We start from the raw sequence: 26,959 nt of genomic DNA, 5'->3' as shown, positions 1-26,959 counted from the left end.
TCTACATCAGGGAGATAGTAGCGCGGCACGGGGTGCCAGTGTCAGTGATATCAGATCGAGATGTGCGGTTCACTTCCAGGTTTTGGAAGAGATTTCATGATGAGTTGGGCACTCGGTTACATTTTAGCACCGCCTTCCACCCACAGACAGATGGTCAGAGCGAGCGGACCATCCAGACTCTAGAGGATATGTTGCGGGCGTGCGTGCTAGACTTCGGTGGTAGCTGGGATACTTATCTTCTCTTGGCTGAGTTCTCGTACAACAATAGCTACCACGCGAGTATCGACCCCCCTCCATTCGAGATGTTGTACGGACGAAGGTGCAGGACCCCGATATGCTGGGGAGAGGTTGGTCAGAGGGTCATGGGGAGCACCGAAGTGGTGCTCAAGACTACCAAGAGGATTCAGCAGGTTCGGAGCAGGCTTCAGACCGCGCAGAGTCGGCAGAAAAGTTACGCCGACAAGCGCCGATCCGACCTGGAGTTCCAGGTTGGGGATATGGTTCTCCTGAAGGTGTCGCCTTGGAAGGGCGTCATTCGATTCAGGAAGCGGGACAAGTTGGGCCCGAGGTATATTGGGCCGTTCAGGGTTGTAGCCCGGGTGGGCAAGGTGGCGTATAGGCTGGATCTGCCAATTGAGCTCAGCCAGATCCACATCACTTTCCATGTTTCTCAGCTGCAGAAGTGCCTAGTGGACGATTCAGCGGTAGTGCCGTTAGAGGATATACAGGTTGATGACAGCCTGAATTACATTGAGCGCCCAGTCGCAATCCTCGACAGGAAGTCGAAGGATTTGAGGAACAAGCGAGTGAAACTCGTGAATGTGCAATGACAACACCGGAAGGGATCAGAGTGGACTTGGGAGCCGGTGGAAGAGATGATGGAGCATTACCCCGAGCTGTTTCAAGATCGAGCAGCAGACTTCGAGGACGAAGTCTAAAATAAGTGGGGGAGATTTGTAGCACCTGGTTCCTGTTATGTAACATTTATCTGAGTATTTTGTATTATTGGCCTTGGACTCGGCGAGTTGGAGGCTCGACTCGCCGAGTAGAGACGAGACTTGGGACGCGGTTAAGTTGGCGACTCGGCAAGTCCATATTATGGACTCGGCGAGTCCGCGCTGTCTGATGAAACCCTAATTTCCAAGGGTTTGCACCCTATTTAAACGACCATTTGCGCCCCAACTCCGCCCCCTTCACCCTCAGAAGCTCTCCATACATTATAACCCTTGTTCTTATGAGTTTGAGGCTTTTTAGTGTGTTTCCTTGAAGATTTTGGGAAGGAAGAGGAGTAGATCAAGAGGAAGGGAAGGAAGCCAAGCATCTCCGTGTTCTCTTAGTAATTCCTTGGAGGTATAACTCGTTTTCCCTCTGTTTCTATGCTTATTACTCCATTAAAGTCCTTTTTGAACCATGTCCCAAGCTTGGTTGTGCATTTTTAGTTGATTCAAGTTGTTAGCCTTTAGATCTAGACCCTATTCAGTCCCTGGAGCTTGGATCTACTGCCTTTATGGAGTCATATTGCACACAAGCCCTAGATCTACTCCTTTTGGTGCACTTTGAGCCTTAGAACCTTTATTGGTGATGATCTACACGTAAAGTTGGAAACTTTACGTGTAAACCAGGCCCTAGGAGCCCAGATCTATGAAAGGCATGAACTAGATTCGAGCAAAATCGCTTATTTGGCATTTGCATGAAGCAGACTCCACGAGTCGCTCATCTAACTCGGCGAGTCTGGTCGCGAGTCTCCGAGTTGTTCCCTTTTCGTTGTGTCGAGTTGAGTAGTGAGTCCTGGGTGGACTCGGTGAGTTGGTAGCCGAACTCACCCATGAAGGAACTCGGCGAGTCAACGCCCTGACTCGGCGAGTTCAAGACAATCTTCTTAGATCAAGAACAGACTCGGCGAGTTGTTCATACAACTCAGCGAGTCACATCATAAATTGTTCATCAGATGAAGATGAACTCGGCGAGTTGTTCATACAACTCGGCGAGTAGGATGAAGGACTTAGATATCAGTTTAGAAGGAGAACTCGTCAAGTCAACGCCCAACTCGACGAGTAGAGACGGGTTGCAGGTCAATTGATTGGATAAGGACTCGGCGAGTCGGGGAGCCAACTCGGCGAGTCAGGTCAACTGAAAGTTGACTCTGGCTTTGACTTTTAACTTGATCAAGGGTAAAATGGTCAATTTACCCGAGGGTCAGTTAGCAGTGTTTGATTGAGTGTTTTGTGGGAATTATAGCCGGAGGATTTCCGGAGCAGCAGCAGCAGCAGTCAGTCAATTCCCATGCAGACCAGCAGCTACTTCGAGGTGAGTTTCCTTCCAGTAGGAACGGGTCTAAGGCACCAAGGCCGACCCGTGTAGACGAGATGTTAGCACTAGAGTGTGGGCCGAGCCCGTATCTCTTGGTTTAGTTAAGTATGATATATGTGTCGGTATGATAGAGTTGTCTATACTTGTTGTCTGTGTGCTACTTGTATATTATGAGTTAGCGGTTGAGTGTGGGCAAGGCCCGTATCTCTCCGAGAGTGGAGTGTGGTCTAGGCCCGTATCTCCCAAATAGTAGAGTGTGGGCGAGGCCCGTATCTCCCGGTTAGCGAAGTGTGGGAAGGGCCCGTATCTTCACGAGTGTTGGCGAGACCCGTATCTCCCGGATACCGAAGTGTGGGCAGGGCCTGTATCTTCACAAGTGTGGGCGAGGCCCGTAACTCCTAGCTGAATGTTGTATGTTATATGCTTGCATGGTATAAGGTATTATGGGGGAACTCACTAAGCTTTGTGCTTACAGTTTACAATTTTGGTTTCAGGTACCTCTTCATCGAAGGGGAAGGAGCTGGCGCGGTAGCAGCACATCATACACATACACTGGTTTCCGCATTTACAAGATTTCTCTTGGAATTATACTATGATATTTTGATTGGTTGTATGATTTGGCTTTTAGACATGGTTTACGTTGTGAAGTGGTTTGACCAAACAATGTTTTAATTATTAATGTTTTTCTAAAGTAATGTTTTAAAAACGAAATTTTTGGACGTGAAAATTGGGTCGTTACAGTTTCCCCCAAAATAACTCATACGGTAAACATATAAGCATGCATAACTGCCGCTATTCGGGCCTTCGGCCTGACTGAACTGCCTCATAGGCCTTCAATCTATCCGGGTTGGAATACCAGGTTTTGTTGGCCTACCGCCTATGGCTTACAGGCAGCCCGCACCGGGTATCTTAGCCTACAACACAAAGCATGGCCGCCTCAACCAAACCAAACACAGCATGTCGACATATAAACAATCAGGATCAAGTAGGCACATAATACAAGAAAACAACAATCATACAACTCACTACCTCCTACTAGTCCTTTCACGACATACAATCTTGCTACCATCTAACATCCATAGAATGCGTAACCATAAGTAACCAAAGGTGAGATAGCCACCCGAATAGATGATCCTACTTTAAAGCCACAACCAAACAAGGAACAAGCAAGAGATCCTAGACCAAGAGTTCTCAGACTATCCTACATAACTACACAAAGTCCTTAAGGGCACTCCATAGATGATAACCATCAAGCACATATAACATAAATTTCTACAAATTATTACAGCAAAGCAACATACTCAATACCAGGAGACAGATCTAATAGATCACTACAACATAACAACATACTCGAAACCAGAGCACAGATCTAACAAATCACTACAACATAACAACATACTCAATACCAGAACACAGATCTAATAGATCACTACAACATAGTAGCATACTTAATACTAGAAGACATATCTAACAGATCACTACAACATAACAACATACTAAATATCAACAATCCAATGAATGCTTGACTGTATATACTCAGAGGCGAGATAGTCACCCGGACAGGTGATCCTACTCTAGAACCACAACCAAATAAGGAACATGTAAGAGATCTTGGATCAAGAGTCCTCAGTCTATCCTACATGACTATATACAGTCCCTAAGGTACCCCTCTACTAACAGATCACCAAAACTAATAGACCAGAATTGGTGCCTTCGACTTACGGGTTGTTGGATCTATATGCCCAAGAATCATTTTGAAGTGATATTGCTAATAATATATGATCATATAGGGTCACACCTTTATCAAGTTGGCATATTTTGTATATTTATTATTAATATGGTTATTAATAAATAATATCGATTCTCGTATTTTAATTAGGGAATAATTATTGTTTTGTGAAAATAATAATTATAAGAAAGTATTCCTAGTTATTATTTCATATGGAATGAATTAATAAGTCATGCACAACATTTTGGACTAGTTGGATTCTTTTGTCTTTTACGTAAAGACAAAGTTTATATTTTATAAACTTGGAGTTTATAAAAAATAAAGAATCTTACTTTTTAAAAGGCATAATGATGGTGTGGGAGGTTGTTTTTTCAACCTTCTATTTTTTTCTCCCATGCTTCTAAAGGCTACCATTACTTTAGATTATTTTAATGGTTAGACCTTACTTTTCATGGGCTATATAAGAGATGCATGAGGCTTGCATTTTTTCAAGAGTGAAACTCTTCTTCTTCCTCTATTTTCTCTCTAGAACCGTGGGTTCTTCTTCTCTTCTTCCTCTCTCTCTTTTGAAGTTAGTTTGGTGTTTAGAAGACCTCTTGAGTTGTTTCCCTTTAGTGCTTAATTGAGTTAAACACTTAAAGGCTTTAGACACTCAAGAATACAAGAAGGAACTAACATTCAAAACGCCTTACTTTTGATGGTGGATACTTGTAGAGAAGATCATATACTTTGATATTTTGTTATCTTCATCAACACCCAAAAACCAAGTGAGTTCAAAGGCTTTAAATGTTATCTCTAAAACATCATATGGTTGGTTTTATTTCATTTTAACCTCTATAAATGGATCCATGATGGTTCGGTTTTGTTATGAACTAAAAATAAACATGTTATTTTTAAAGTTTTTCATTACCAGTTTTTTATGAAAAAACAAATTTTTATATCGTATCAAAAACCCAATAGTGGTATCAGAGCCAACAAATAAACATGTTATTTACTTTGTTACTAGTTTGTTATGAATTTGTGTGTTATTTTATTATTTTGGTTGCACAAGTTGATACCAACAAATATATAATTATATAAGTTAATAAAAATATATCTTATTATATAAATTAAAAGAAACTTTATTCGGCAAACAAATGATTAGCTCTTTCTTCTAGAAGTGTTTAACTTTGTTGCATAGTTAGTTGACGAGATTGACTTGAGATCATAGTATAAACATGGATTCTTTATATTGTACAAACGTAATTAAGTTCAGAATTTGTTCAGATAATAATAACATGTCAATTTAGTAATTGCTAATTCAAACTCTTAACAAAACTTAACTAGTAACATAATATTATTAGAGGCATTTCAACAAGCCCACAAATAATACTGTTAGAGACACGGTTTCTCACTATCACACACTAGAGAGAAAGAAAGAAATTGGGAGTGGAGAAGTGATGGAATCCATCATTGGATTTATTTTATTTTATTTTTTGTTCTCATTTTGTTTTCTATGATGTCGATATCATTTATATATAACTAGAGGATTTTTATTTATTTATAAAAGTTTATACGACTCGTAACAAAAATTGATTACATATTTACACAGATCCCAAAACCTAACATTTCAAGATGTTAGAATGAGCTTTTTTGGGCAAGCATAAGATTATGATTGAAATGGATATGATTTCTTTGAACTCAAGCATACTATTGATAATGGTGAAACAAAGGTTGCCACTTGTTCTTTTTCAAGCATGATGATATTACAATCATTGCCAAATATTTCTGATAAGATTTATATATTTTTTAGAAAAAAGACAAAATTACTGAGTTTTTAAGACCATCTCCAACCCACCCTCATTTTCCCCCCAAAAAATGGAGTAAAAAATGGGATAAATAGTGTTTCATCTTCAACCATACTTCATTTTTTACCGCATTTTTAACCACGAAAAATATATTCCAAGTATATTCTATTATTTCAACTTAGATAGATTGTCAAACACACCCCTCTACTAATTTAGTTTTAACAAATAAAAATAAATTTTATATTTTTGATTAATTAATATAATTTATTATAATATTATAAATATTAAACATTATATTCAAATTAAATCTAATAGATAAAATAAACTACAAATGTATAAATATATAAAATTAGGGATTAAACCCGACAACCAAAACTTCATCCCCATATTTGGAGATATGAATAGTATTACCTCATATATGGGGTGATACTATTCATATCTCCAAATATGGAGGGAGAAATAGGGTAGGGTTGGAGAAGAATGAGGAAGAAAATAGAAAAAAAAAAGTATTTAAGGATGGGTTGGAGATGCTCTAAGGCTAGAGCTAATGGCTTTGGCACTACCTTGGCAAGAGGATGATTCACATTGGCAAACACAGGACTGCTACTTTGACATGCCGAACTTGGCAAGACATTAGCTTTTTTTACTTTATTTTTCAAAAACCACTCATTTTTTTTTTTTTTAATTTCAAGTTTTAAAACATTTTACAACCAAAATAAATACTAACATCTGTCTTTATTTTTCACCACTTTCAAACCTTCAAGTTTTTTTCTTTCTCAAACATTCAACACTCATAAACTTCTCTCAAAATGGCTTCCTTAAACCCTTATCCTTGGAGCCCGACTAGTGAGGAGGTGACTTTGACTTGTGCATAGGTCGATGTACATGAAGACTCGATGGTTGATTTCTACGAATGCGGGTCTTCTTTTTGGAACAAAATTACCCGAAGATTCCACAACGAAATGAGTCAAGGTTGCTACCGAAGCAAAGAACAAACTACCAAATGGAGGCATATAAACCAAATGACAGTTATTAAGTTTAATGTTGTGTTTAATACATTGAGATGTATTTGGGCAAACGGTGAAAATGATGAAATGTTGTAAAACAATGCTCTTGTAGTTTTCCTCCAAGTAAAGCATATAAATTTATGGTATCTGCAGTTGTGGCAAGTTGTTAGAGGGAGCGCAAAATGGTGCCCATATATGGACTGAAACAGTGTTATTTTTTTGTTTCCTTTATTTCAATTTCATGTGTCACTATCTATTATTATCATATCTATTATTATTACTGACTTGTCAGAATGACATCATTCCTGCTAGTTTAAGATTTAGACAAAAATTCAAGTTTTACCATAAAAATCGAATTTCATTTGCAATTTTCTTTTAAAAAATCATAATTTCTTAAAGATTTTTTGTTAGAAATATTCAAAAATCATTTCCACAACACAGAAGTTTTATATTGTATTTTTGACCTACGTAATAACAAAAAAAATATATATTATCACCTTTTTTAAAAAGATTTTTTAGATGTGAGAAATCTTCTTTCTTTTGTTATTTTTGTAGGTAAAAGTACAATATTAAAAAAAATTGCGGTGGAAATGATTTTTGAAGACCTCTGAAACATACACACACAAAAACCTTCAACAAAGATGATTTTTTAAAAGAATTTGTACATGTAAATTGGATTTTTGCAAATGACATCTATGAGTAAAATTTGATTTTTCTAAAACGAACTCGTTTCAGAGTTCGCAAATGTAATATGCAAAAATCACGATTATCTTGGCTCAATAGCTTATTTTTTGCTTAAATCATGAAAAGAATGTAAGATTCGTTGATTCGTCCCCCCCCCCCCCCCCCCCCCCCCCCCACCCCCCTTTTTTTTTTTTAACATTCTATAAGTTGATTATTATTACATGATTATTTAGGAACAAAATTATAAATATGATTAAAATTTTACGAATAACGCAATATGAAAACTTGTTTAAATTAAACTCATTAAACAAATATCTCACATACCAAATGTTAAAATTCTACTAATTCACATGTAACAAGATTTTCTTTTTTGTCGATTATTTTTCACATTTGAAGCTCCCGACTATTGTCTTGTCTTATCATGTTTAAAACGCTTGGCATCTTGTTCGGGTTCTGATTTTCAACGGTAGGGTAGGTTTCTCTTGAAATTTTTATGATAGTCATGACATGCTACTTTTTGGACAAATAAGTACATGTAGTTCAACCTACCATATTATTTTATTAGATAAAACTCTCTTTTATAAAAGATTGATATAAACATAACAACAGTAAAATTATATGGAAAAACTATTGATAAACGTACATTATTTGGAAATACGAAATACCATGTCATTTTGTCATTTTGATATTAACTTTTTTTAAAACTAAATACCTATATATGACAAAAAAAAAATGGTTATATTATGACCATGATTTTAACTACTTTAATTCTTCATCTTTATGTATCAGTACTTCTTGAAGCTAAAAACAAACATTATTATTTCATCATACAACATATTACAAATAACTTGGTAAAACTAATTTGCATATAATGATTGATACAAGTGGAAGCAAATACTATCATACCTTAAATATCCCTAATCAAAGGATAACGAATTTTTTCACATCATCTTATTCAATTCAAAGTTCAAACTAAACATATAAATTAGTAAACACATAAATAATGTACATTAAATTAAAGTTGACTAATATATAAGAGTTATACAAACAGAGAAAAGAACCTGGAGATACATAAGTAGCTTCTTCCTCAAAGAGTCAGATTCTGCAAATTCCTCGAATTCTCAAATGACGAATTTGCCCTCAGATTCGAACTCGCTTCCTCAACATCCAAAGAACCCGGTCTTTCAGTCAAAAACTGCTCCCAGAAAACATCATTAACCCTCGCCTGAGCAGCTGCAGGTGCCACCGGAGCCGCCGGAGTTGTGTTCTTTTCCGGGACTCTGGCGGCTGCCGCCGCCCACTCCGGCGGCTTTCCGATCTCCTCAAATGACTGTGGCATTGTGTCGGTATCCTGACACGTGTCGATTTGTGAAACACAAGATGCTAAAGTTAGATTCAGTTGACATGAATCGTGGCCTTTGGTGGTGTCTTTATTGGAATCTAAACATGTTTTGTTTATGAAAGAAGAATCCATGTTGAAGCCAAATGAAGTGCAGCTATCTGAAAGTTCTTGGGTTTCTTGATTAAATGGAAGGCTGCCATGTGTCCTTTCAGATACTATGATTTGAGGGCTTCCAGTTCCATTATCTTCGTTTGAGCTTTGAGTGCTGTTTGATACAAAGTTTATGTCAGAAACAGCTGGCGATAACTCTAATCGAAGCTTATTTGAAAAATCACGATGAAAAATGTTTCCGAAATCTGGTCTAGATGGGCTCTGAGGGAGACTATTGGTATTAGTATTATTATTATCTTCGGGGAAAAATCTTCTTTTTTTGTTATCGGCTGAAAAATCCATTGATTCGAGCTTTTGAGCAAGGTGTTCGACAAAATCGGGATTTTGAGCGGCTTTTTTGAGGAATGTTAGGAGTGTGTCTTGGCGTTCTTCGATGGTGTTGACTCGGTGAGTGAGGTCTTCGACTTGGAGCTTTGAAACTGGTTGTTGTTGTTTGAATCTCGTGATGTTTTTTTCGAGTGAAGTTTTTTCACGTGTGAGTTTATCGATTTCTTCTTCAAAAGCTGCTCTTTCGGGATCGATGGTTGAAGATTGTGGATTACTGTGGCTGTGAATTGGTTTTCTTCGATGAATGTTCTTCAGAAGGTGTTTTTGATCTTTAGCGAATTCTTCGTTCGCGAATTCCCATCTTTCAGGATCGATCTTCCTGAAACCCTGTTAAACGGAATCATTCATCTTCAGAAAGTGAAATTCGATTACTCTAGTAGCTAAAATTAGGCTTTCGTTTCTTCAAGCAAAATCCTACGATATTCTCGAGAAAATACCTGATTCGCAAAACTTGTCGTCCTAATCAAAATCAATACTAGATCGATCAAATATCCTATAAAACTAACGATCTAAAATTGAATGAATCAAGATAAAATTAGGTTGAAGTTCTTCTAAATAGTTGATCAAAAAACGAGAGAATGTAAACAGAATCATAACAGCAATCACTTACATATGTATTGAGCTGTCTAATGAAGCTGGAAAAGTTATTGTGCTTGAAATAAGTTGGCAACAACAGGCGAGCAAATTCAGGAGGGTTCCACACAACGAAACTGTTCCTGTTTGTGCTCCACGACACTATTTCATCGGTCATGGAGTCGTCAACCATATCGTACGTCTTTAGAAGAAAGGGAGCTGGTCCTCCTCCACCTCCTCCACCTCCGCCGCCGGATACCGCCTGATTACCTTCCATTTTGGGAGATTCCCGGTCGTATCAGCTGAAGATTTTGGAAAACCCCTAAATTGGAGTCTCTTTACAAGAACATCATGACAGTTGACTCTTTACCGTCTACAGGTAGTCGTCGTACGACAGCAGGACGACGTCGTAACGTGTAGATACTGCTACGCTTCTTCTCTTTATGTACACTTTGACCCCCCAAGTTTGTATTTAATTTACACTACAGTTGTAAAGGTTCTTTTAACAAAACTTGAGGGGCTTAGCTTGACATATATCTTAATTACTCCAAACACAACTTTTGTCTAGACTCTAGAGTTTAAAATAATACTTGCTATCATGCATTTATGTATTTAAGTCTCCTTGGAGACACTGATGTAGTTAGATAAAGATTTTGGTGGTTAAACTCAGCCCCGAAAAAAGTAGTAAGCTTTATATGGCGGGCAAAACAGGGACGGATTCCTTCGGCTTAGGAGTTACAAAAACGAAACATCCAGGTTCCTTCCCCGATGTGCGGGTTATGCAGCAACATCGTGGAAACATCAAACCATATCCTCACATCGTGTCCTTTTGCGGAAGACACAATTAACAGGGTGCTTTTCTGGTGTGGCATTCCTGCCAAACAGTTTTCTGGAGTTACCGACGTTTTGGATTTTGCCCGGAATTGGGGTCATTGCCCAAAAAAGAAAGAGATATTGACTTGTATTCTATATGAAACATTATGGAGTCTCTGGAAGGAGAGGAATGACAGGATATTCAAAGGAATGAATTCGACACCGGCGAAGACTGTGGACTGTATTAAATCGATGGTTTTTAGCTGGCGAAAATTTAGGATGCGCAGAGGTGATGTTATCGTGTGGGAGAAGTGGTGTATGTCACCTATTAGTTGTATATAGCTGGTGGTGTGTTCTTTTTGTTATGCTCCTATGTACGATGTATATTTTGGTCCCTAGCATCTTGCTAGGGTCACTGTTTTAATATAATTGCCGGTTCCAAAAAAAAAAGTTAGTTTAAGATTTAGATTAAAATTCGTTTGAAAAACATGATATTTAATAATTCATTCATTTTCCCAATCCATTGAATTTTAATTCCTCAAGACATTCATTGCATGTTTGCACTTACCTAGTTATTTTGGTTATGTCTTTACTTCCTGTTTGCTAATATATGTTTTTCTTATGTAGATGATGTTTGAGATTTCATTTTGAACTTCAAAAAGACTTTTAGATAGAACTTATTGATTTATGAAAACAAAAAAAAATTGTTTGAATTAGCTGTTATAGTGACAAAAGTCAACAAGTTGTTTTTTAAAAAAATGTTTGGATTAACTTACAACAAAAAAGAAGTTTGACTCCTTAAAATCTCATTTTCAACTTAATAAGTTATAAATTGTTTTAAGAAGTTAAAAATTCTTAAATTTTTTTTTTTTCAAATAGTTAACAAAAAGTTACTTTAATAGTCCTTATATATTCAAATAATTTTTTTAACTAAAAAGTCAATAAATTAATAAACCATTTTTAGATAAAATCTCAAACAACCTCCTAATCAAACAACACTATATAATATTGTCCATTGAGAGCTGACATTTTATATGTAGGAGATCATTTGGTGTGGACTTTTTTTTTTTTTTTTTTTTTTTTTTTTTTTTTAATATTTGACGCCATAATTGAAAGCAACGTGTCTATCTTGTAGAGGCTGTATTATCTACATCTTACATCTCTACGTCTTACATCCCTGACATCATTCTTAGCCATTGGTAATGTTGATGTTAAAAACCTCTCAAAAACCATTCCACATACCAAACATCACCCTCGGTTTCTTTTCAAAGGATGGTGTAATAATATAAATTCTTTCCTTTTATTTAAAATAAATTTCATGTATATCTTTACAAACTTTCAACATTCCGTCAATATCCTTATAATTTTTACAACTACCTATATATTCATCAAAAACTATAAAAATCATAATTATATTCGAACTCATATTTTAATTAGGTTTAAAATTCACAAATATATCCAAACTCATACTTTAATTAAGCACACCTCATCATCATCAAACTCGTCGTAGTCAGCATCTTCATTTCAATTTCAAGAACCTTAACAAACTTATCTTTAGTAATTTATTAACAATCTAATTAGCTTTAGGAGTGTTACCACCTATATGAAGGTACAACTTCATCCTTCTTCAACCTATGGGATGCTGCGAAGATCATCTTTAATTTTGGAAAGGTAGTTTAATAATATCATATGGTATTTTAATTTGGGAAAATGACTCTTGAGGGTAATTAACTTTTGCGTTTGTACTCATTTGGTCCCTTTTTTTTTGTATTCAATATACCATCGAACTTGTTGTTGGTGTTTACCATAGCCCTTTTGACCGGCTTTTGACCTGTGATAGCCGGTCAAAGGGTTATGGTGAACACAGACAACAAGTTCGATGGTATATTGAGTACAAAAAAAAAGAAAAGGGACCAAATGAGAACACCATTTTCTTTTTTTTTGTTCTCATTTGGTCCCTTTTCTTTTTTTTTGTACTCAATATACCATCGAACTTGTTGTCTGTGTTCACCATAACCCTTTGACCGGCTATCACAGGTCAAAAGCCGGTCAAAAGGGCTATGGTAAACACCAACAACAAGTTCGATGGTATATTGAATACAAAAAAAAGAAAAGGGACCAAATGAGTACAAACGCAAAAGTTAATTACCCTCAAGAGTCATTTTCCCTTTTAATTTTTAGATACGTTTTTTGATATTAAATTTATTTAATCCTATATATATATATATATATATATATATATATATATATATATATATATATATATATATATATATATATATATATGGCGCGTTATGGCGTGATATGACGCGCCATGGCACGTTATGACGTGTTATGACGCGTGTTTTTTCGTTTGAGACACAGTTTTTTCTCTTTGTTATGTCTTTTCAAATCGGAGATACAAGTATTGTGGTTTTTGTTAACTTTTTGTTATTAGTTATTGATCAAACACTTCTAAAAAATTGTTATATTTAATATAAATTTATATTTATGTGGTAATATACTTTTAAATTAATACAAAATCGCCGTCTTACATCACGCCTTGAAAAACGCCATGACTCGTTAAGCTTAAGGCTTGGTCTTGCCGTCACGCCACGCCTCACGCCATTTAGAACCTTGTGTGTGTGTGTATATATATATATATATATATATATATATATATATATATATATATATATATTAATTTAAATTTTATAGTTTTAGTCGAACTCATATTTAGTTTTAAAATTTATATCATTTTAATGGCCATATGTGAAAAAAAAAATAGATAACCAGGTTAAATTAGACAAATCATCTAATCTTACAAATGTTTGTATCAAATAATATATAAATAAATATCCTCATATATTTTTATAATCATATTTAACCATAAATAATTACATAATCTAAAGACTAAGAAAAAACTTCATTCAAAAACTGTTTACAAGCAACCCTTTAACACCCTTAAGCAACACATAGCCTCTCACTATGCAAAAAAAAAAAAAAAAATGTTTTTCCTACTCTTTAAACCCCAAACCATGCAACACAAAACTAACATCAGGAACATATCCTCTTCTCCTCATTTCCTCATCTAAATCTTTAAGCAAAACCAAAATCTCATCTTTCATTACATGACACGTCTCACCCGCATAAAAAACCTCACTTTCTTTACCTAAATCAACACAACTATAACCAGGTTCTTTCTTTACATCCATGGACACCATCATCTTCCTAACTTTTGCTACTTTTTCCCACATAAAAGCACCCGCATAAACATTAGATAACACTATGAAAGTTGAAGGATCTTTAACACCTAACTCCATTACACGATCAGCAACCCTAATTCCCATTTGGGTATTCCCAAATCGCTTACAACAACTCAAAAAAGAAGCCCAAACAGCCTCATCGATTTCAAAAGGCATGGAGTTAAGTAAATTCTCAGCCTCATCTAGATGCCCTGATCGACTATATAGATCTAGTAAACATGTGTAGTGATGAAGATTAGGGTTTAATTTGTAACACTCAACCATCGATTTGAAAAGATCACGACCTTTGGAAACTAAACCTACATGGCTACAAGCATAAATCAAGCCAATAAATGTTACCTCGTTTGGTTTGATTCCAGTGGACACCATGTCATCGTATAGCGATAATGCTTCTTGAGCTCTTCCATGTTGAGCTAACCCCACGATTATTGAAGTCCATGAGACTACATCTTTTGTAAGAATACCATGAAAGGTAGTTTTGGCTGCGATTATATCGCTACATTTTGCATACATGTCGATGAGGGAATTGCTGATGTATAAACTGGATTGAAAACCGAGTTTGAGAACTAAAGAATGAACCTGTTTACCGAGTTCGAGTGATGAAAGATTAGCAGAAGCTACGATGATGGTGGAGAGAATAAAGGGGTCGATGATTTTGATTCCTTCTTTTCTCATTTCGATGAAGAGATGAAAGGCGCTGATTAGGTGACCACTTTGTATTAATCCAGAGACTAAAGCAGTCCATGAGAAAAGATCTGATTCCTTCATGTCTCGAAGAAGGTCAACAGCTTCTGATTTTCTTCCACTCCGAGCATAACCGGAAATCAGAGTAGTCCAAGAGATCGGATTTTTTGAAGAAATTGAATCGAAAACAGAACGTGCAGTGTCCACCGATCCACATTTTGCATACATGTCAACTAAGGAGGATTTGACAACATCGTCAGATGAGAATGGGGATAACATGAATTGGGCGTGCAATTGTTGTCCGATTCGTAGCGCGTTTAAGGCAGCACAGGAATTCAGTAAGCTAGCGAAAACGAAGTGATCGGGTTGCAAGGAATCTCGAGTGGACATGAAGGGGAAGAGGGAGAGGGCATGGTTAGGGAGGTTGGATTGGTTGTAAGCTGTGAGAATAGAAGCCCATGAAACTACGTCTCGTTGAGGCATTTCGTCGAACAGTTGGACGGCGTCTTTGATGAGGCCGCATTTGCCGTACATGGAGATGAGTGTATTGGGAAGGGCTCCATAGCGGTCGAGGCCGAGCTTTAGGATGTTGGCATGGAGAGTCTTGCCGTGAGATGTAAGGCGGCGACTGGCGCAGAGACGGAGAGGTTGGAGTAACTGGTGATGCATTCATGACGGATTTAGGTTTCTAAAGTCATGGCTCTTGTTACGATTGTGAACGTCGTCTGCTAAAGTTGACTTGTATAAGCCATGAGTATGGGTGTGTAAGGGTAAATATAATATTTTATTAAGTATTTTTTGGTATATAAATATGATTTTTCTATATAAATATGTATGTTATGAAAATAAATATACTTAGAATAAAAAGTGTAAAAAAAATTATAAACTTAAGTATAAAAAGCAAAAAAAGGGATATATACAGTAAAGTCCCAATATTTTCATCGATTTGACAAGAAAGTCCTAAACTTTATTTTTTTGACAGTAAAGTCCAAATTACCGGCATTTTTGACACTTTTACCCTTTTTCCCCGGTTAGCCGGTAATTAGGACTTTTTTGTCAACCAAATAAAGTTTAGGACTTTCTTATCAAATCGTCAATTAGGACTTTACTGTCAAAAAAAATAAACTTTAGGACTTTTTTGTCAAATCGTTCAAAATATTGGGACTTTAGTGAATATATAATTTTTTTTGTTAGAAATTTAATGGTATGATACTCTTTAAGCATAAGAGTTATTGAAACATTCTCTAATCAGCTAGATCCTATTGAAATCCTTTACGTTTGCTTCTTGTTAAATCGTTTTTTTAATCTCAACAAACCGACATTGAAAAAAATTGAGATAATCAAGAAAGAAAGAAAGAACCAGGGTTGTGTTGGCTTTTTGTAGTCTCAAAAATGGAGAAATTAGAAACCTAAAAAAACGAAATTACTTTTTTATATCTATTGGATGTTTATCTTTTTTTCCTTTCATTAAAAGATAATTACTTTTTATTTTATTTTATTTAGATCATATTATTTTCAATCATCTTATTCATCTTCTGTTAAAAAAATGACATGAGAAAAGAGAATATGAGATATCATAACTTATAAATAAATAAAAACAAGATACAGATTATTAGGGGTGAATCGAGAAAGAGAAAGTACAACACAAGATTTTTTTTTTTTTTTTTACTTAAATAGATTATCTATCTCCTGTTTATATAGCTCCACAACCTTGTTCCTACGGATCTTCATGGTTGCAGTCATCAAACCACTATCAATCTGAAATTCCAAGAAACATATTTTATCAAAAAGATTAATTATGTAAAAAAAAAAAAAAAGGGGTAAGGTACAATAAATAGAATGCATGTGGAATTACCGTAAAAGGGTCTTCAATGACAAGAATGGATCCCACCTGAAATGAGCAATCTGAAGTCCTGCATGCATCAAATTCAACATTAAGAAGAAAATTATTAACATGCTGCCTATAATACATACATACATAAATGAATGAAAGTAGGATGCTATTTCTTGCATTTATTTAGCCTAAATTTTGTTAAAATAGGTTTGAGATAAAGTAAAGTTGGTTGGTTACCATTTACGAAGGTCTTGAGATAAGATGGCAGCCATTTGGTGTTTGGTAAGTTGAGCGTTACCATTATCAGATGAATTTTTGGATGCCAATAAAATTTCTTCTTTATTTGGAACAATTATAGCTCCAAGCCGACGTTGATCCTAGTTGTCATTTGTAACATCAAAAATAAAATTATATTATTAAGAATAATATTTGTTACATTTTTGTCCTTATTTGAGGTTTTTGTAACGTTTTCTGTTCTTATTCCAAGTAAAATGACTATACTTTGGGACCAAAAATGCAAAAATCAGTTATACTCAGGTAAAAAAAATAGTCATTTCAATTGGATCAGGGACCGCAAATGTTACAAGAACCTCAAATAAGGACTAAAATTGCAAGAGTTTTTTTTTGGGACCAAACTGGCAAAAAATCAGTTACACTTGGGGAAGAAAAATGTAACTTAATAGTATTTTATTAAAGGAAAATAAAAGGATCTGAAAGGAGGAAATGGAAATGAAGGTTTAAAAAATGGATGTGTTACCTGACCAATAACAACTATTTGTTGAATTAAATTGCTTCTCATGGCTGCTTCTTCTATTTGTTCTGGTTCAACATTCTCCCCTATTAACCATTCAAAAAACCAACATTCAAATAAACTTTAAAAAAAAAAACAAGAAATAGATAGAGAAACTCTTTTTCTTATTTTATTTTTTTAACCTGTAGAAAGGACAATAGTGTCCTTGGCACGGCCTTCAAGAACAATAGTGCCACCAGAATTACGACTTCGGCCTAATGAATGGGAAGGGCAAATCCAACCGATATCCCCCGTGTTTAACCATCCGTCCTCATCTATTGCTTCCTTTGTAGCTACCGGATTCTATTTCAGTTAATCACCATCACTAATTTTAATTTAATCATTTTTTTCTTAAAAAATTACACCTGGTTTTTCTTTTCCCATTAACTGTCTGAATGGGTAAAATAGTTGAATGGGTAACGGGTCTATTCTTTTTCCAGACTGAATAAACAGTCTGAATGAGACTAAATGACCATTTTACCCTTACCTTGTAATAGCCCTGCATGATTTGTGGGCCCCTGGCTTTGACTATTCCCTTTGAACCGTGGGGAAGGTCTTGACCGGTTTCATCATCTACAATTTTTATTTCTGTATCTCGAATTGGACGCCCAACCGATCTAAGAACCTTCAAGTCTCACATTTATCATTTTCTTATTCTTTATATATATTTGTAAATAATATAATATCTATATATGAATTTTCACATCTGGATTTGTATATAATTACATTTAAATATGGTTGTCGAGCAGCTATGACAGGAGATGACTCTGTTAATCCATATCCAACTTGGACTTTTGTTCCAATTGCCTGTAAAAACATTACAATTACAGACAATTTTTTTTATCTATGCTTTAATCTGGTAATTAATGTATTAGAAAAAATAATAATAGTGAATCTATAAACCTCGAAGAATTTGTCAACATGTAATGGTAAGCTTCCACCTCCACATATGCCAGCCTGTCGAATGCCAACAGATATCACATTTAGAAGTTTGTTTAAATCTTCTTCAATCAGCTTTTACAATCCTAGACTTCCTATGTAGAAATTATCAGGATAACAAGGGCATTCACGTCTTTTTCACAGACAACAGATCGATAGTGAGTTCTTGTCCCATATTTTTGGGCGGAATAAAAACTTTCAACTACAACATACAACAGACAGCAATTGTAGTAAACAAGCAAACAACAAACGTCAGAAAGCAGACAACAGATATTAGACAAATAGTTAGTTATATATATTAAAGGGTTCTGGATGTAAATATTGTGTCTGTATATATTTCCTTGTACGTGGTATCAGAGCCACCCTAGGCTGACAACCCTAATTCCACCGAAGCACTGTTCATCGTTTTTTTTTCCTCTCTAATGGCAGACATCACAGCGTTCACCTCCACAGAGAAAACAACTCACAACTCTCACAAGTTTGGATTTAAACTATCATCTAACAATTATGGCTATACGTAGGCCATGCGCCAGCCATTTCTGGTCTCAAACAATCTGTTCAACCCGGATAGATCAATTCAGTGTCCACCTGAAACCATTAGTCCATTACTCCAGCACCCATTACTACCTCTACCACACCTGCCCCCGACCAAGCCCGTCCCAAACCACTGAACCTACGCCCTAACCCCAAAAAGGCCACACCATTCCATCCCACCGCTAACCACACTACCGATCCCTCTCCTGACCTCGAACCTACTTCCTTTACCATTGCCAGCAAGGATCCCCACTGGCGTAGTGCCATGGCTAATGAGTACTCTGCTCTTATGCGGAACCGTACCTGGACCTTGGTGCCCTGGGCCCCGAACTCTAATGTTGTTGATTGTAAGTGGGTATACAAACTAATGAAAGATCAGCATGGCAAGGTTACACGCTACAAAGCTCGACTTGTTGCCAAAGGCTTCCGACAGCAATCCGGTGTCAATTATCACGAGACCTTTAACCCTGTAATTAAAGCAACCACCATCCGTGTTGTCTTATCCTTAGCCGTAACCTAGAAATGGTCTCTCAAGCAACTTGATGTACAAAATGCCTTCCCCCATGGCGATCTTCAGGAGACTGTCTATTTACACCAACCTCTGGGCTTCGTAGATGAAAACAGACCAGATCATGTTTGCCTGCTTCATAAATCATTTTACGGCCTCAAACAGGCACCGCGAGCCTGGTTCCACCGGCTCTGTGTTGCCCTTCATTCATTCGGTTTTTAGGGCTCCAAGACAGACCCGTCCCTGTATATCTACTCTCACGGTGGTACTCTCTTATATATGTTGGTCTACGTCGATGACATCATCCTTACCGGGAACAACCAACACGCCATTGACAACATGGTTCACAGAATCAGTCAGACTTTTGTGGTACAAGACTTGGGTGATTTGTCGTATTTCCTTGGCCTAGACGTTACACCCCACAACTTTGATCTTGTCCTCTCACAGCGGAAATACATTCATGAGCTATTACAACGACCTGGCTTGGCTGCTGCCAAACCTTTCCCCACCCCAATGACGACCAATGTCACCCTCACCCTTGGGGACAGCCCTGCCTTCTCCAACCCAACTAAGTACCGCAAGATAGTGGGTGCCCTTCAGTATGTTACCCTAAGCCGCCCGGATATCGCTTTTGTAGTCAACAAGGTCTGCCAATTCATGCACTCACCAACTAGCAATCACTGGTCAGCTGTCAAACGGATTCTTCGGTACTTGCATGGTACCGATACCTACGGCGTACGGTTCACCCATGACTCCCCTACAATTCTTCACGCGTACACCGATTCTGCCTACAATTCGTTGACAGGATTCTCAGATGCCGACTGGGCAGCTGTCCGGATGACCGTCGATCCACGGGGGGATATGCAATATATCTTGGCTCTAATCTTGTTTCCTGGTCCGCACGAAAACAAAAGACTGTCTCTCGGTCGTCCACTGAGTCGGAATACAAAGCGCTGGCTGATACCGTCACAGAAATCACATGGATTCGAGCACTTTTTACAAGAACTATGCATTCCCATTAAATATGCTCCAACGTTATGGTGCGATAATCTTGGTGCTACGTACTTATCGGCTAATCTTGTTTTCCATGCTCGCACAAAACACAGGGAAATAGACTTTCACTTGGTTCGAGAGAAGGCTGCACGCCGACAACTTCAAGTTTAGTTCATTTCCACCGATGACCAGATTGCAAATGTGTTTACCAAACCTTTGTCCTCACAACGTTTTGTTATGTTAAGATCCAAGCTACAAGTCGCTTCCTGGACTTAGCTTGCAAGGGGATATTAGACAAATAGTTAGTTATATGTAAATATTGTGTCTATATATATTCCCTTGTACGTGTTTCCTATACAATATCCAACACACAGATTTACCCTAGATTATTGGCAGACAACAGAATGATATAAGAAGGATAATATCTTAAACCTTTGAAATCCCAATAGACGAGTGAATTTTACTGTAAACAAGCTTCTTTGCCAATAAATGTAAAGGGAGCAAAATGGCAGCAATAATTCGTGCATACATCCAATCCAATGTTGCAGCAATGTAAGAAGGTTGTTTCTGAGTTCTTGACAAACATTCTCCCTATAAAACAACATGAAGACTAATTACAACATTAGTATATATAAAATTAACCAAAGGTAAATTCCCTCATGCACAAAGGCAAAAAGTTAAAAGTCAACAAGATGCTAAAAGGTTTGAACCTGATATATGTTTTTGAACTCCATGTATGCCAAACTGATCTTTATCAATGATAATGCAATCACCTTACGGATAGCAGATGAGGTGGATATTTGTTTCTGGATCCCACTGCATAATAGAAACAACTAAATGCAAGAAATAACAATGTACTTTCTTAATATTACAAAATTTTCTTTTATAATAAACAAATTGATGAAAGTACATTGTTATTTCTCACATCATTGAATCATTGTAAAGTTATAAAGAGTAAATAGAGAAGTTGTACTTGTATAAAGTTTCAAACACTAGAGGGACAGATATCATATACTGTGGCTGATAGTGTCGCAAATCATCCTACAACGAAAACAACTAAAAAGAATTTAAATCACAAAAGAGAATGGGAATATTATATAATATCCATTTTCTGGATTTAAGAAATTCCAAATGGGATAAAAAAAATACCTTTAAGTATTTCACATTTGTGTATACTTGCTCAATTCCCAAAGAAAGTATAAAATACTCACAAGCACGCTCATATGCATGCCAAGGTGGAAGCATGCTTACAAATCTGTCCCCGGGCCCCGCAGGGACAATGTCAAACAAATTATTAACCTACAAAAAGCATAATAATAATATCTTAAAGAGATGAAAATGTTGGTGATTTGTTATCATCAATGTTATTTAAGTGTAATAGGGATTACTTTGTTGACTAAAAATGATCTTGATAAATATTAAACAAGTAAGGAAGGTGTGGAGTACACACTTGTTTAAGTTTGATCAAGTATTAAAGTATACTGTCATTTAGGGGCGAAGCCCCTGAACGAACGGGGGTCCGGGGGCAGCGTCCCTAGGAGCGAGGTCCAAGGAAACTATTATATGACAGTTTTGACAGTTTTTCAGATAAGGAAGGTTTATAACCAATTTTAGTCACTTTTCTGGTACTCACGAAATTACACCATATCACTCTCTCTTTCTTTTCTCTCTGATTTTATCTGAGTCTTATCCAATTGAGGATTTGGAAGTACCACCCAAATACTTCGATTTGAAAGTGATTATCACGATTCTCAGATTTCCAAGTGCCACTAAACCATATTTCTAACAGAAAATTTGATCAATTGAAAAGGGCAAAAGAGACATTTGTAGTACCTGATGTAAAAGATTACTATGTGTAAGCATTACTCCTTTTGGATTCCCAGTGGTCCCACTTGTGTATATAAGAGCAGCAACATCATCTGACTTGATGGGTTCATAAACATACTTTTCACCTAAAGATTCATATAGTCAGTCTAGAGGCACCAAAACATGCAATGGAGTATGGAATGGAATCTCCAATTCCAATTCCTAAGTGGTGGATTTGACTTACGGGCATCATGTGAATCAACCAAAAGCATACGATGTTCATTGCCTATATCTATAATCTCTTTGTAGGTATAAGCAGGAATTCCCTCCATCAAATGGCTATTTAATGATGATTTATCCCCCCAAAGTAAGATCACAAATCTAACAGATGCCTTTGAATTAAATCCCGTTGCAATCCGATCATATAATTCAGGATTATCCACAACAAGTGCAACACTGTTATCCAAAGAAAGCAAATTGTTGAAATGAGGAAGTATGAGTCTATTTATACTTTTATAAACTTTCTTTCAGTTTTTGAAGTTGAAAGTAATTAACTTTTTTGCTAACCTTTCAGAATGAGTGTAGATGTGTAACAGCTCTTCCACAGATGATCTGGATCCCCTCACAACGTTTATTGCTCCTGTAGCCATAATACCTACACCCAAACTTGCTACGTTTACTATATAACTTTAAATTAAAATTTAAAAGAGAATATAACCATACATGTGGTTTGTAGTTTCATGTGTATCAACACAAGGAATAAGAAGAAGAAAAAATCATGAATTCGATGTATCTACCTTGATCAGCAACAAGCCACTTGCAGGAATTGTCAGCAAAGAGTGCAACTTTTTCACATGGTTTGATTCCAATAACTCTTAACCCTTCAGAGAAATTCAAAATATCCTCCTCTAGCTGCAAATAAGGTTCAATTAAATTGATTGGAGTTTTTATTAAAGATTCCATTACTTCTGAAAAAATTAAAAGACATAGTAAAAGGGAAGAAGACCTGGTTGTATGTCATATTTGTAGGTGGGTCATGATGTGGATCCACCAATGCAACCCGATCACCAAATCTTTCTGCTGAAGATCTCCAAATATCAGGAATTGCCTTCAATTCTGCAGTTGATACATTCTTCTCTGGTAGCAACTGACTCTCAAGGATAGGTGAATACTTTCTTACTTCCTTTTCTTCTGTCTACACTTGAGATTATGTTGGAAAAGTCATTATCCTTTCATCAATATACAAGCTTACTATATCATGCGTTTAAACCTTTGATAAGAAAAAAAAAAGTCATGAAACTAACACTGATAAGTGATAGTTGAATCCTAGGGTCTTACAATTAATATCCAAAAAAGACTTCGTTATCTAAATTCAAAACCACTACTAAATTTAATTGTTACGAAGTCATGTAATTATCAAAATTACGACTTGGTCATATAGATAATTTATTTGAGCTTTAAAGTTGAAAAATTCTGAGTAATCAGCATTTGAAATTAATCAATTATTGATTTATTGTACATGTGTTTCATTGTGTTTTATATTGTTGTGAAAATGTCAACAAGGAAGAAAAGGAGCGCCAATTGTCAGAAAAAGAAAACAAAAAGGAATGCAACAACCCAATTAACTCTCGGAGTACCTTTTCGACAATTCTCAACTACCTTTACAGTTTGACCTCAATTACGTTGCTAGTACAATTCAATTAATGCATCAAACAAGATCACACAAATTTGATCATCATAAAGAACTGATTCGGATCCTCTTTTGGTTCATAAAAACATTTAAAAAAAAACCACATATATAGCAAAATAATTATACAATTAAAAAGTAAAAAGGAGTAATTCAGATACCGTAGATTCGGAGTAAGCTCGAATTCGATTCAACAAACTGACACGATCTCGCGTGCCCTTTTTGCTATTAAACAATACATTTCCGGCATTAACGTACTGGTACCGGAACTGATAGCAAAACGGAGGTCGCGGCCGACGGTAAGACGGTGAAACGATATAGTTCGTTGAAGTAATTGTAATCGACATCGAATCGGACATTGAAGGAGCTTGAAACAGTGGATTCAACAAACCTCCATGAACAATCATGTTGTATGTTGTGTATGTGAAGTGGATCAGAGTTTTAGTAGGTGAAGCTTTGAATTTTCCGAAATTGAGAAGACCGGAGAGAGAGAACACAGCGAGTCATTGGAAGATTCGTACCACATCCGGCAGTGTATATGCTTTCAGACCAAACGCATTGCAGAAATTCGGTGTGCATTTTAATGTAACACGATATATATCGTTTTCCAAATAATTATTTTTCAATTTTAAAAGAATATATAACATCAAAATAAATGAAATTTATATATTTAAATCAAAGTTATTGGTCAACTAATTATCAACTAATTTAATTTATATGTGATATCTACTCGCCGAGTCAACCCTATGACTCGCCGAGTCCCCATACTCAGAACTTTACTCAACCCGCGATCTAACTCGCTGAGTCACCCCAAGACTCGCCGAGTTTAACGACTCTGAGTCCACTCGCCCTTAACTCACCGATTCCTTAAGACACCCTTTCTACACGTCGAGTATCCCCTTTTTACTCGACGAGTTCCTCCTGGAAGAATCGCGGGGCCACCCCGACTCAACTCGCCGAGTCTGAAGAACAACTCGACGAGTCCCCGTAAATCTCCAAGCTACTCGCCGAGTCTGTTCATCAGACTCGGCGAGTCCATGCCATGCAGTCGATCAAACTGCTTCCTGAGATACGCATGGTTCCGAAATACACAAGCATGGGACCTTCTGGACCTCTAAAGGTCCTAATACAGGGTTATATTCGTTTGGGTAACAAAGCAATAATCCATCTAATCACCAAATGAGTTCCATAAACCCTAGATCCATACGCACATCAATATAACAGAAATGATCTGAAATATTACCTGAATAACGCACTCTCTGTGTCCCCAAACCTCAGAACTCGAATCCCTTGCAGTTCCTTTAGCCAAGACTCCCCTCCTCCTTGCACCACAATCTCTTCAAATCACCAATGGCCTTCAATCTTGCTCTAGATGCCCACAGCCGCTTAGGGTTCTTCTCAGTCGACTAAAGACGGACAATGACGGCCTATAAGTGCCTTATATACGTTCCAAAACCAAACGGCTAGGGTTTCCGCTGAACAGCGTCGACTCGCCGAGTCCATATCTGGACTCGTCGAGTCCAGTCGCGATCCCGCGACCAAGTCTGCGATCCTACTCGGCGAGTCTAGGCTCCAACTCGCCGAGTCCCTTCTTAAAACACCCCCAAATCATAGTTATATCGATATTTGAAATTCCGGGCTGTTACAATGTGGCCTGAAACTAATTACATTCCACATCTACCCCCAAAGAATAGAAGGATGCCTCGTAGGCCAAAAACTAAAAGAGTTAGAGATGTGAGTGAAAAGGGTGGAAAACATAGAGTTTCTAAGAAGGGTAAGAAGATATCATGTAGTTTGTGCAAAGTGGAAGGACATAATAAGAAGACATGTCCACATGTTGATAGGTCAAGACCAAACAAGTTACCAACTAGGGTTAACAGGACTAAGGCACCAAAGGTAAATACAATTTCTTATTTATTAGTTTTTTATTTGTTATTAATTATGTTTCATTTAAAAGGGTGAAAATGTGAAGAAAAGGACTGCAGAAGTGGCAAATGGTAGTAGGACAGGAATGGATGGTGGGGATACACATGGTAGTAGGGTTTAGAGGACTAAGACAACAAAGGTATATACAAACTCTTATTTATTAATTTTTTATTTGTTATTAATTATGTTTCATTTAATAGGGTGAAAATGTGAAGAAAAGGATTGTAAAAGAGGCAAGTGGAAGTAGGACATGAATGGAATGTGGGGATACACAAGGTACTAAGGAAAGTGGGACTACACAAGTGACAAGGTAGAGGGGTGATGTTGTAATTCCCCAGCTTAAGAGGAGGAAAAAGAGTGAAAGGATCATCAAGAAAAAATTGGCACCCAAGTTATAGGAAAGGATGAAGAGGGTAGCACTTCAGAAAAACCTGTCAACTTAATGTAGTTTTTGCATGGGAACTGCATGTGATGTTTTATTATGTATTAAAAACATGTTAGGATGTTTGCTTTTAAATATTCTATGTCGAAATTGTTATGTAATGTATGACACTCACTTTAGTTATTAATATATTATCTTGTGGGATCCAATGTCCTTTGTGTCTTTTTTATGCATTAGATGGTCCCTTGTTTATTGTCCCTCCTGGAATTGTTATGTGGACCATGCTATTTATTGGAATTTGTTTGTGGACCATATAACAACTCATGCATGATATTATATAAAAATTCATTCACTATAACAATTCATGCAATATACTATCAAGGAAACCATAAAGAGCAGTTAAAATAGAATAGAATCCATGCTTTCTATTATAAAATTAGTCTATACAAAAGGTGTTACTTGACTATACGTAATGGGGCTAAAGTAAATTGCCTATACTAAATTGTCAAAAGGATCATCATTTCATATACCACCATTACACCATCAGACAACATTATACAACCTGCACCACTTACAAGAGCTTTAACTTGATTCCAGCTATATAATCACCCAAAAGACCATCTTCCAAATATATAATCACCCAAAAGAACATCCCCATATCCACCCTGTTCCAAAAAGCACCTATACACCATGACCCAACATCTTACACCAACAACTACAACTTAAAGTACATGACCAAAAACAACAAGTAGACCAGAGCAATCAAAACAACCTTTTTTTAACATCTTCTTCAACATTTCTATCTCAATGACTAGTTCTTGGATCCTAGCTTCAGCAAGTTCCTTATCATCTTTCCTAAGCAGCTTGTGCTTCTCCACCTTCTTCTGC

General features: G+C 36.6%; 3 protein-coding genes across 3 annotated transcripts; all 3 read right to left on the bottom strand.

The window, feature by feature from the left end:
- Positions 1-8,444: 8,444 nt before the first annotated feature.
- AT-HSFA5 (winged-helix DNA-binding transcription factor family protein) lies at positions 8,445-10,284 on the bottom strand. The gene is made up of 2 exons (XM_079032937.1): positions 9,968-10,284; positions 8,445-9,684 (listed from the first exon to the last, which is right to left on the bottom strand). Exons 1-2 carry the CDS (start codon positions 10,205-10,207, stop codon positions 8,605-8,607), a joined length of 1,320 nt encoding a protein of 439 aa, XP_078889063.1. The 5' UTR covers positions 10,208-10,284; the 3' UTR covers positions 8,445-8,604.
- Positions 10,285-13,568: 3,284 nt separating this feature from the next.
- Positions 13,569-15,441, bottom strand: LOC145094980 (Pentatricopeptide repeat (PPR) superfamily protein). Its single transcript, XM_079032931.1, has one exon. The coding sequence runs from the start codon at positions 15,339-15,341 to the stop codon at positions 13,740-13,742; it is 1,602 nt and encodes a 533-aa protein (XP_078889057.1). The 5' UTR covers positions 15,342-15,441; the 3' UTR covers positions 13,569-13,739.
- A 783-nt stretch (positions 15,442-16,224) lies between these two features.
- LOC145094972 (putative acyl-activating enzyme 16, chloroplastic) lies at positions 16,225-24,337 on the bottom strand. The gene is made up of 18 exons (XM_079032926.1): positions 23,925-24,337; positions 23,083-23,271; positions 22,874-22,988; positions 22,644-22,731; positions 22,321-22,532; positions 22,104-22,222; positions 21,420-21,569; positions 21,244-21,311; positions 20,981-21,086; positions 20,703-20,861; positions 18,200-18,253; positions 18,023-18,103; positions 17,784-17,921; positions 17,440-17,599; positions 17,264-17,343; positions 16,744-16,883; positions 16,528-16,585; positions 16,225-16,430 (listed from the first exon to the last, which is right to left on the bottom strand). The coding sequence occupies exons 1-18, from the start codon at positions 24,168-24,170 to the stop codon at positions 16,338-16,340; spliced, it is 2,256 nt and encodes a 751-aa protein (XP_078889052.1). The 5' UTR covers positions 24,171-24,337; the 3' UTR covers positions 16,225-16,337.
- Between the last annotated feature and the right edge of the window lie 2,622 nt (positions 24,338-26,959).

Source organism: Lactuca serriola, chromosome 1 (assembly GCF_051521515.1).
Source record: "Lactuca serriola cultivar US96UC23 chromosome 1, Lser_US96UC23_V15, whole genome shotgun sequence".
Taxonomy (NCBI): domain Eukaryota; kingdom Viridiplantae; phylum Streptophyta; class Magnoliopsida; order Asterales; family Asteraceae; genus Lactuca; species Lactuca serriola.
The sequence above is the reverse complement of the archived record's forward strand: the minus strand, read 5'-3'. Positions and strand labels throughout refer to the sequence as shown.

Coding starts and splice junctions, on each gene's coding strand:
- LOC145094972 (XM_079032926.1), bottom strand. CDS start 24,170: ATGATTGTTCATGGAGGTTTGTTGAATCCACTGTTTCAAGCTCCTTCA. Junction 22,223..22,320: donor GGTTGATTCACATGATGCCC/GTAAGTCAAATC, acceptor ATGAATCTTTAG/GTGAAAAGTATGTTTATGAA. Junction 17,922..18,022: donor CTCGACAACCATATTTAAAT/GTAATTATATAC, acceptor TGAGACTTGAAG/GTTCTTAGATCGGTTGGGCG.
- AT-HSFA5 (XM_079032937.1), bottom strand. CDS start 10,207: ATGGAAGGTAATCAGGCGGTATCCGGCGGCGGAGGTGGAGGAGGTGGA. Junction 9,685..9,967: donor TTAGACAGCTCAATACATAT/GTAAGTGATTGC, acceptor TCCGTTTAACAG/GGTTTCAGGAAGATCGATCC.
- LOC145094980 (XM_079032931.1), bottom strand. CDS start 15,341: ATGCATCACCAGTTACTCCAACCTCTCCGTCTCTGCGCCAGTCGCCGC.